Genomic DNA, 11,469 nt, shown 5'->3' on the forward strand with positions numbered 1-11,469 from the left:
GCGTGCAGTTGTCGTACTGTATTAAAGCTTTAATCAGGATAAAACCGTATATTAAAAGCTAACATAAGCAGTAGCATTTACAAATAACAGCGTATCTAAACGTATGAGACAACACAAACAAAAAAACATAGGCCTACCATTAAAAGCCGTGCTTGCACAGGTTCTGCACGATCCTCTTCAATAATATCATCTGCTTCTCAATCGGGCTCAAACTGATAAGTGATATTAATGACGCCGTTGTTTACAATAGTCGGAGTACATACCGCTGAGGAGAAGGGCGGGACGTTTAGATGCGCACTTGAGGCGGTTTAGCCAATCACGACACACTGGGCTAGCTAACCAATCAGAGCCCATCACCTATTTCTGAGGGCGGGGCTTCATAAAAGCAGGAAATGATCAGCACATTTCTCAGAGAAGGGACAGAGCGGTGTGGAATAAAGGTAAATTATGTGAAAAATAATGATTTTTTTAAAAAACGAAGCATTAACACATGTTAGACTGCACCCCATAAACACAATAAAGCCTAGAAAAAAAACAGTGAACCACCCCTTTAATATTATGCTATTTTAGAATGTTTTATAATATTTCTGCCCAGGCTCATTGGAAATACGTGCCCAAAAAACATACCTATACATACGAATCACTGCCGTTTCTAGTTGAAATGAACACTAGAGGCAGTAAAACTCAGTTAATTTTAATTCGTTTTCTCACAAATTATGATTTACAGGGCGAGAGTTCCGATTAAGAAAGCCTAATTTTCGCACAATATGTTTTGACTTCAAAACAATTTTAACATGCTGTGAGAGTTGACACTTTTCAACGTTGGCGTCACATATACAGCTTCATGTGTATAGATTTTCTAACGCAGTAGGTTTGCTCGGTAGCTCACGCCATACGGTATTGCTCTTGTGAGTTGAAGCGCTCCGATATGAATCCCATGAAACTACGGGTCGACAAAACAGCTCAATCCCACATATAAGTAAGTTAAAATACCACAGTTGCATCAGAGAATGTGTTTTTATAGCATTCGTCAACACTATTGGGTAGGTTCAGGGTTGGGTTTGGTGTAGGCGATATGTTGTTTTCCAACACGATTGAGCATTATGGTGTGTGCACACCAAAAGCAAATATAATTATTATCATGTAATGTGATTGCCGCGACCACACGATAAACGCCTCAATCGCATCTTCTGCACAAGTTAAAAATGTTCAACTCGAGCAGAAAATTTGCATGACGCATTGTCGCGCAAGCCAGTCAGCGAAGAGCTTAATGACACGTCCAGTGTGACACGTCCGGCTGTATCGGAAAATGAAGGAAAGCATTACACAATGATTTGCGCAAGTGACACGAAAAATGAGTAATCTAGAGCGATAATGTGATGCGAATAATCACTTCGCTTTTGGTGTGCACACACCATTAGCCTTTTAGCAACACTTCCCGTCTCGAACATTTGAATTTTGAACTGCCGAAATACGTGCCTGAAGCAGAGTAATAAAAAAGTGACCACAGTTAAGTAATAAATGTGTGTTTTAGTGCCATTCATTGGACATTTCACTTTGAAACTGCCGCAAAATGCGCAGTAAGTATGCGCATGTACGTAATATCGATGTTGCAGTAGGTTGAATTGTATCTGTCCATTTAGTATAACCTTTATTCTTTATCAAAAAGAAAGTTAGTTGAGAAGCTGATCAATTAACGTTTTAGGTAATGTATGCATACATGACACATGTACCTTTCTCAACTCTTTGACCTTTTTCCTGGCTTTCCATCCATCTCCATCTTTGTCTGTGTAATAGATGTCAAGTCTTCCTTTTTGCACCAGACCGTGTCCATCCGACTGCAGGTCGTTCGTTGGAAAGCCTGCGAATATGACTTGCTCTGTGAGAGTGGAGACTTGAAAGACTCTGTAGAGTCTCTTCCACATGCAGACAGTTTCTCTATACATTCATAAACTGGCATGAGAAGATTACAAGTGCCAAGCATTTCACAGAAAACTAAGCCATCAGAGCTGTGCTGCAGAGCTTGTAGCTCTGCTCTCAGTATTTAAAGACACAAAGAGAAGATCTTAGTACTGAGTTTCAGTGCTTTAATAGAGTGACATTTCAAATTAAATGACTATACAAAATCAGATGTTCACAGTAGCGTCGGGTAAGATGGACCAGTTTTTCGTAAAAAAAACGTTTAAACATAATATTTACTTGACAACGTAACTTTTAACAAAACACAATTTTAAGGAGCCATCATTGCAAAAAGGGCAATAAAATAACACTGGAAAAATCCCTCAGATTTATAGTTGACAGCGACAGATTATTCACAGTTGTATAAAACTTCAGTGAGTGTTTAATTGGACAGTTACTTTGTGTAAAACCACTACATCGTTTCAACAGTGCAATCTGAGCTGGACTGTCAACACTATTTTATACAGTGCGACAATGCTACTAAGTGCACTAGCAGTAGCTCAGACAATTTCATATATCGCAGCTTTTACAGTAACAGCCTGTAGTGGGAAAGTTTGTGAGAAAAATGTTTTTATATTACATTGTATTGTGCACAAAGCTTGAAACAAGAAAACAATTGCACACGCTCCCAGAATGCTCAAGTTATTGAAGTTCATTGAATCGGCTCATTCTTAAAGTTCTAAAATGATTGTTCATTTGAGTCATCACTCAATAGTGTTCATTACAGCATGTAACAAATTTGTATCTATATTTACTTTAGTATACTAATGTTCACGCTTGATGTTAAGGTTGCTGCTGCCTCTTTAAATGGCTTCAGTGTAGGTGGCTTTATGTTAGTAGTTTGTAGTGCAGCCAACTACACTTCAAAAGAGTTAGTAGCTACACATTTCTAATAATTTAAAGTAGATAAACTAATTTTTTAGAAGCTTGTAGCTCGGAAAGATAGTGTTTCAAAGTACTTCAACACTGGTTTTACGTCAAGCACTGTGACACATGTGGCGCCTTGTTTTCATCATACTGGATGAAGTAGCAGAGAAAATGTGACAGTTTTATTATTGACCGTTTATAATTTTCAACGGAAACTGACTGGCTGGAGTTCATAGTAATTTGTACCTCCTGATTCCCTGCGAGAAATCGGACTGAAATGTTCAGACAGACTGAAATCTGAACTTTTGTCAGCTGAAGAGCAGAATTGTGTTTAGCAGCGGAGTTATTCAAAACCGCTCAGAAGTTTAATTACATTTCCATCTGTCCATGTGTGTGTGTGTGTGTGTGTGTGTGTGTGTGTGTGTGTGCCTCTGTGAGTTGGGTTAAGGATATTTTCAAGGTCACACACCAAGAACAGGCAACTAAATCCCACCCAAGAGTTCAACAATCACCCTCAACGGTCCATTAAAAGACCTCAGATGTGTTCTGGTCATTACGTTCATACACAGAGCGCTCGATTCTGGTCTGGTCTGTCAGTGTGTTGTACTTTGTGGTTACTAAACACAATTGGTGACACTGAGAGTTCACTGTTTGAAAGTTATTGTTTTAAGCCCTCAAAGGGCCCTCATGTCATTTCAAACAAAGGATTTGTGAGAAACGTGTTTTAGTTCCATACAATGGAATTGAACGGTAACCAAAATTGTTTGGTTCAAAATATCTTCTTTTGTGTTTCGCAAAAGAAGGAAAGTCATAAATGTTTGAAGCGACATGAGGGTGAGTAAATGATGACATAATTTTGTTTTCTTTTTTAGATCTTTCACTTTCACTGTATTGTTTTGTATTTTTTGTACTTACAAAATACATTTTTCTGCTGTGTTTTCAGGTTCATGAGATATTTGACTGTACTGACTGTGATAAAAAGTTCATCTCCACGAATCAGTTGAAGCGACACATGATCACACACTCTGGTAGACAACACACACTACATACAAGTAATGTAATTACACCAGCAAAAGCTAGTTTACTAAGATGTTGTATTTGTGATGTGTGTGTAGAAAAGCGTCCGTACACCTGTGACATCTGCAGCCGAAGTTTCAAGCGTCTGGATCAGGCCACGGCTCACAAGATCATCCACAGTGAGGATAAACCCTACAAGTGTAAGCTGTGCTGGAAGGAGTTCGCCCACCGCAACGTCTACAAGAACCACAAAAAGGTACCAGTCAGTGTGTGTGTTTGTTCTTGATGTCTTGAGAGGCCTTCGTTTGTTCCAGTTCAAAGCCACGCAGAGCAGCAGCGGAGTCACTCAAAACCGCTCAGAAGTTTAATTACATTTCCATATGTCCGTGTGTGTGTGTGTGTCGTTCTCTGTGAATTGGGTTAAGGATATTTTCAAGGTCACACACCAAGAACAGGCAACTAAATCCCACCCAAGAGTTCAACAATCACCCTCAACGGTCCATTAAAAGACCTCAGATGTGTTCTGGTCATTACGTTCATACACAGAGCGCTCGATTCTGGTCTGGTCTGTCAGTGTGTTGTACTTTGTGGTTACTAAACACAATTGGTGACACTGAGAGTTCACTGTTTGAAAGTTATTGTTTTAAGCCCTCAAAGGGCCCTCATGTCATTTCAAACAAAGGATTTGTGAGAAACGTGTTTTAGTTCCATACAATGGAATTGAACGGTAACCAAAATTGTTTGGTTCAAAATATCTTCTTTTGTGTTTCGCAAAAGAAGGAAAGTCATAAATGTTTGAAGCGACATGAGGGTGAGTAAATGATGACATAATTTTGTTTTCTTTTTTAGATCTTTCACTTTCACTGTATTGTTTTGTATTTTTTGTACTTACAAAATACATTTTTCTGCTGTGTTTTCAGGTTCATGAGATATTTGACTGTACTGACTGTGATAAAAAGTTCATCTCCACGAATCAGTTGAAGCGACACATGATCACACACTCTGGTAGACAACACACACTACATACAAGTAATGTAATTACACCAGCAAAAGCTAGTTTACTAAGATGTTGTATTTGTGATGTGTGTGTAGAAAAGCGTCCGTACACCTGTGACATCTGCAGCCGAAGTTTCAAGCGTCTGGATCAGGCCACGGCTCACAAGATCATCCACAGTGAGGATAAACCCTACAAGTGTAAGCTGTGCTGGAAGGAGTTCGCCCACCGCAACGTCTACAAGAACCACAAAAAGGTACCAGTCAGTGTGTGTGTTTGTTCTTGATGTCTTGAGAGGCCTTCGTTTGTTCCAGTTCAAAGTCCAGCAGAGCGACAGAATTAAACAGGGACGACATATGGTTGGACGGACAGATTTTTGGCCCAATAATCTGCTGGCATCTTATCTTAATGGAGATCTGGAGCCCAATCAGCCACTGTGGAGCCTAATCAAAACCTTCAGCCTAACCCTGACCTGTAGTGACCCCGCACGACCCCGGACCTTTACACCCGGCAGGTAACATTAACCCCAAAACCCCACACAGCTCTGAACACAGAGCGTGTGTGAAAGAGAGAAAAGAACACAGAAAGCAACTTTGAAAACTAGAGGGATAAGGCAACATTTACTTTCCTAATAAATGACTCTAATCAACAATAAATGAAAACTTTGAGCTTCTGTTTACCATATTTGAAGTGCTCTATGTATGTGTTGATCAGACTGCCTAAATTAAACCTGCTCATCATATAAAGTGAAAGTGACTTTTATTAAACTGTTGGATTCATATGGATTGCATTTAAATGGTCTTCATGAACTTCTGAAGTGTCAACATTTTGGGTAAACGGACTTACAGCGTAGCGACAGGAATCTGTCAGGTTTCATTAAATATCTTAATTTGTGTTTTGAAGATTAATGAAAGTCTTACAGGTTTGGAACTATGGGAAGGTGAGTAAAATGATGACAGAATTTTCATTTTTTGTTGAACTATCATTTTAAGTGCACAATAACGTTGATAGCCCTAAAATGCATTTTGTACGTTTTTATTTATTTATTTATTTTCCACTAACCTCTACACCCATATTTACGGTCCACTGGGTTGAAAAGCACTGTTCTAGGTCTTTGCCCGTGTGTTGCTCTGTGGTTTCTAGGGTGTTGTGGGTGGTTAATAGGTGGCTCATACAAGTCAGTATCGTTCATCAGTGACAATCATAAGTCTGGAAAAAGTAACACCAACCTTTACTGAACGAGGCACCAAAATATGTCACATTATGGAAGTTTAATGCATCATGAATGGTGTTTCATGTTGTTGTTGATTCATTAATGAAACCTTCAGCTTCTTAAATCACTTCTCTGACCTGTTTTCTGTCTGCAGACTCATTCAGAGGAAAGGCCTTTCCAGTGTGAGGAGTGTAAGGCCCTCTTCCGCACCCCGTTCTCCTTACAGCGCCACCTCCTCATTCATACCAGTGAGTGTCTGTATTTGTGCATATACTCGTGAGTAAATGTGAGCAGCTCAAAGCATCCTGACGCTCAAATCAGACCCCGTCCAGACTGACACGAGCCTCTCCATCGGCCCCCAGCGCCCCCCGAACCCTGGGCTCTGTGTCTGCGGGTGCAGGGGCTCCTGGAGCCGACTGGGCCGGGCAGGATGGACCTCAGCACTGCTCTGCCCAGCCTAGACTGATCACACTGAGATTATTGAGCTGGAGGAATTTCCTGCTGTCCTCCCCAGAGACTCTCTCACACACACACACACATATATAGAAATACTGGGCTAACACTCTTTCATGTATCTGGAGGGCAGGGGTTGCGCAGTGGGTTTGTGTGATGTGTGCTGCATTTACAGTATGTGTGTGTGTGTGTGATCACTTACGGCCCACTGTGACATAATCTGATCCATCTGTGTCAATATTTGGTTTTGAAATAAAGCTGTTTTTGTGACCATCTATTAAACACACATTATCGTTTTTAAAAGGCCCGAGTGGCACAGTAGGGTAAGTCCTCCACAAATATTTCACAAACACCTCCCCCCCTGTGCGTGTGTGTGTTTGTAGTTTAGATCATCTTCAGTGCCTTTTGGCATAGTATCATTTACACTAAATCAAAGATCAATATTTACATTGCAGAAGCTATTGACAAATTGACTAGTCTTTTGTTATTAATGGCATTGTGCTTGATCACTTGACCGATTAACAGAAGTGTTATCTCTCCCACCTCCAAAATAAAATTCCAAAATATTTATGATTTGCAGATTTCGAGTATATATGTTAAACATTTTATAGCTTACATGTGCATTGCAACTGCTATAATTAAATTGTTTAGCTTATGCACTACCATTCAAAGGTTTGGGGTCAGTAAGAATTTTATTTTATTTTTTATTGTTTTGGAAAGAAATAATACTTTTATTTAGCAAGGGTGCATTCAACTGATCAAAAGTGACAGTAAAGACATTTATGTTACATAAGATTTCTATTTCATGCTGTTCTTTTAAATTTTCTATTCATCAAAGAATCTTGAAAAAAAAAAAAAATGCCACTGTTTCCACAAAATGCTTAAGCGGCAACTGTTTTCAACAGTGATAATAATCAGAAATGTTTCTTGAGCAGCATATCAGCATATTAGAATGATTTCTCAAGGATCGTGTGACACTGAAGACTGGAGTAATGATGAGCTTTGCATTGCATTTTATTAAAATATAAAAACTAATTTTAAACTAATATTTTTTACTGTATTCTACTGTATTAACATTAGTTAACTACATTAGTTAACATAAATCAATAATGAAAAAATACTTCTAAAGCATTTATTATTAGTTTATTAATTTATTTTTCAACATTTACAAACTATTAAAATCAAAAGTAGCATCTGTTAATGTTATTTAACTGACCTGAGCTAACATGAACTAACATGACCTTATTGTAAAGTGTTACCAAAAAAATCTTCCCAACCGAAATGTTTGAATGGTTTAGTGTAAATCTGCATTATATGCATCTGTTTCAGTCACGTGACTTTTCTGCTCACCTATGACTATCAGCAGAGCAAAGTAATGGTGGTGAATACAAAAACACAATGTACTGCAAACTCACATTAAGATCTGACTCCATTCTGCCCACTTTTCACAATCCAATCAATGAAAAGATAAAATCAAGACTCATCTTACATTCTGTTCTTTTTGGATTTTGTTTCACATGGAAGCAAAATGGATTATGAATGCCACTTCATGTTGATTGATTATTGAATGATTCTTTCACTGAAGCAAAATGCTGTACAAAGTGACACAGTCACAGTCAGTGGGAACATATTTGATATAGGATTTTGGACCAGCTACCAAAAATGTTTTAATGCTGTTAATGCTTAGGCAAAGAATACAAGCTAGTCTCTCAATAGTCCAGGTTTTTATAACCCAGCGTTCAGTCCGTTCTGATTAGATGCGGTGCCGTGTTGGACTCGATTCAACCATTTATAGACCAGAACTAGAGTTTTGGCACAGCCTCTCCGTATTTGCATTGTTTGAGCAGAAGAGTTTTTTTTTTACAGCACATACTGTATGTACGATTTGAAGAAAGCTTTGGAAGAGCGACAGACTGCCTTCTTCTGAAAAGAACTGTGAGCGATAAACATTTCACCTCTTTTCCTACCTGATTTTTTTATCATTCCTCTTTAAATCTCTCCCATCTTTCAAAACAACATGAAACAGAGGGTTGACATCCTTTTCTTCTAAAGCAAAAAGTGGCACATACAAGAATAATGGAACAATTTTGACTCTGAGGGCAGCAAAAGTGGGTTTGGACACAAAGAGAGTCCCTGTTAAGCTGCGCTTTTAAAAGGGCCGTGGACATTTTTCTAAAGTTTGGCGTCTTAGGGAGTCTGGGTGTGTGACGTTAGAATGGGATGCTTGAATCGCTGTGACTGCAATGTCAATGTCTGTACTGTATGCCTTTTCTGCTCTTCTCCGTCCAGGTGAGAGAACGTTTAAGTGCGACCAGTGTGACGCCACCTTCAAGCGCAAGGACACACTCAACGTGCACATCCAGGTCGTACACGATGGCCACAAGAAGTACAAGTGTGACCTGTGTGAGAAGGCCTTCGTCACGCCATCTGTGCTCAAGAGCCACAAGAAGGTGAGTTCAGAATCTCTGAGCTCAGAAGTTTGCCACTAAAATACAGAATAATCCGAGATTTCATCAGTGCCAAAACACTTCGTATTTATGTCATAAGCTGACCCACACAAAATCTGAAGACGCAGATCTCTGCAGAAAGCTTTGGCAATTTGAAACTCTATTTATTCAAAGTTCTACATGTGCCCTGACCAATACCAATAAGAGTATAAACGTGCGGTCACATTTACCATTGTTCGACAAATTTTCACAGTCATTTTAATAGGAATCCTTACGTGAGGGCGGAAGATTTCCACACAGTTTTTGCGACGGGTTCAAGATGAGCTGTGATTCATACATCACTACATTATTGACAATAGACAATGATTATTTTTGCCTACAAAATTTAAACAAAATTGCCCCTAAATATTATCAGCTCTGTATAATTTTAAAACATTTAAATCAATTCCACAGAATTCCAGATATTCCCCTCAAGTCAGTCTGCACATCCCATGCTGGTCTGGTCACGAGTTTGCGTGCTCACACTTTTGACTTGATCAGCCAATTTAATATTTAATTTTATTTAATTTTATTTTTAATCTTAAAAAATTCCGATCGGTTAATCATGACATCCTGTGTTCAAAAACCATCTATTTATAACAGCTATGCTAGTTTTATATCTTTTAAACACTCTTCGCTGATTTTTCACATACAGTAATACAACAACTCAAAAATGCATGTTCATTTATTAATTTATTTTAGCTATGTAATAAGCAGCATAATGTACAATCAGTCAGTCAGTGTCACAAAGAGCAGAGCAATCAAGACGCCTCCACTTAAATTTTGTGGTGAAATTTGACATTTTGTGAGATTTACCCACTGTATGTTTTATGGAACAATTACAGTTTCAATATAAAAAGCAGTTAAGCTCTTTTCTAATATAAGCACTTTTATTTCTCAGTTGAAAAGCCTTTATTTATTTTTCAGCTGGAGTTTGCTCACATATAATCCAGCACGCTAATGTTTCCAATCTGTTTCCTCACACATGGTGAAACTGAATTCCATTATCATCTTATATCCTGCACACTGTATAACCAGCAGTCCCTCCAATCATAACGGAGCATGGCTCGATCATGATTTATTGTCCCATCTACACAGAGGATGATTGTACTCACGTACCTTCAACTTCATATTCAATTTCATCTCAAATTTATACTTCAGTTAAAGCACTTAATATGAACAGCAGCACAGTGACACCAAACTCTATATAGCTTTAAAGCCGTGTATGTGATTACAGTTGAGATAGCATGGGCTGAATTTGACATTGTGTCATCCAATTTCAGACAGGACTGAAATGTGACCTGCTGCTGGCACAAGAGTGAAGAAGCTTTATCATATTCAATTACTTTCTGACAGCATGAGGAGAATAGAGGCCCAGCTGCATGTCAGATACACTATTACTGGTATTGTGATCATGAAACCTTATTGTGCACAATTCATCAGTGAACATTATTCAAAATGTCAGGTTTCAACTCTGCAAAAAGTGTTTTTTGTGGAATTTAAACTTCATTCATAAAGTTCTACATTCGCTCCGCTCCTTTGTGTATGTGTGTAGCAATAGGCTAATTCACACAAAAACAAGCTGGGAATCAACTCGGGCCATCCAAGATATTGTTTCTTTATCAGATTTGGAGAAATGTAGCATTGCATCACTTGCTCAGCAAAGGATGCTCTGCAGTGAATGAGTGCCGTCAGAATGAGAGTCCAAACAGCTGATAAAAACATCACAATAATCCACAAGCAATCCACACCACTCCAGTCCATCAGTTAATGTCTTGTGAAGCCAAAAGCTGCAGTTTGTAAGAAACAAACCCATCATTAAGAGGTTTTTAAACTGTTAGTGTTTCAAACTGTTGCTTCTGTCTAAATGGAGTCTTCTATCTGAAATACTGCTTTCTTTGGTCAAAACGTCCATCACCTTGGAGTGTAAAGGTGTGATCACCTTCACTGTAGTTTGGCAAATTTTCACAGGCGAAATCCATCCATTTCAATAGGAATTCACACAATCAACTTTGTGTAAGCGCAAAAGATTTCCACGTGCAGATTTTGCAACAGATTCAGGATAGAAAGCTGCTTGATTTGAATCTGTGTGCACGATTCATCAGTGCACATTATTCTGAAGACAATGTCAGGTTTCATAACCTTTCAAGCTAATTTGACAACTCGGTCTTTTGTGCTAGCATAACTAAAACCACATGGGTGGGGAAAATGTTTAAACAAGAACAGCATAGCTAAACATTTCATTTATATTACAGTACAATATTTTTAAAGGGGTCATATGATGTTGCTAAAAAGAACATTATTTTGTGTATTTGGTGTAATGAAATGTGTTTATGCGGTTTAAGGTTCAAAAAACATATTATTTTCCACATACTGTACATTATTGTTTCTCCTCTATGCCCCGCCTTTCTGAAACGCGTCAATTTTTACAAAGCTCATTGTTCTGAAAAGCGAGGTGTGCTCTGATTGGCCAACTATCC

At 38.5% G+C, this 11,469-nt stretch overlaps 1 protein-coding gene across 1 annotated transcript in view; it reads left to right on the forward strand.

Moving 5' to 3' along the window:
- LOC107757180 (PR domain zinc finger protein 5) overlaps nucleotides 1-11,469 on the forward strand; it is an 87,497-nt gene that overhangs the window by 25,651 nt on the left and 50,377 nt on the right. Inside the window, exons 9-12 of the mRNA XM_016574595.1 lie at nucleotides 3,770-3,854; nucleotides 3,942-4,099; nucleotides 6,205-6,298; nucleotides 8,793-8,953. Of these exons, the coding sequence (XP_016430081.1) occupies nucleotides 3,770-3,854; nucleotides 3,942-4,099; nucleotides 6,205-6,298; nucleotides 8,793-8,953 (498 nt within the window). The remainder of the gene's footprint in view (nucleotides 1-3,769; nucleotides 3,855-3,941; nucleotides 4,100-6,204; nucleotides 6,299-8,792; nucleotides 8,954-11,469) is intronic.

The sequence above is a fragment of the Sinocyclocheilus rhinocerous genome, unplaced genomic scaffold (assembly GCF_001515625.1).
Source record: "Sinocyclocheilus rhinocerous isolate Xijiao unplaced genomic scaffold, SAMN03320098_v1.1 scaffold1344, whole genome shotgun sequence".
Taxonomy (NCBI): domain Eukaryota; kingdom Metazoa; phylum Chordata; class Actinopteri; order Cypriniformes; family Cyprinidae; genus Sinocyclocheilus; species Sinocyclocheilus rhinocerous.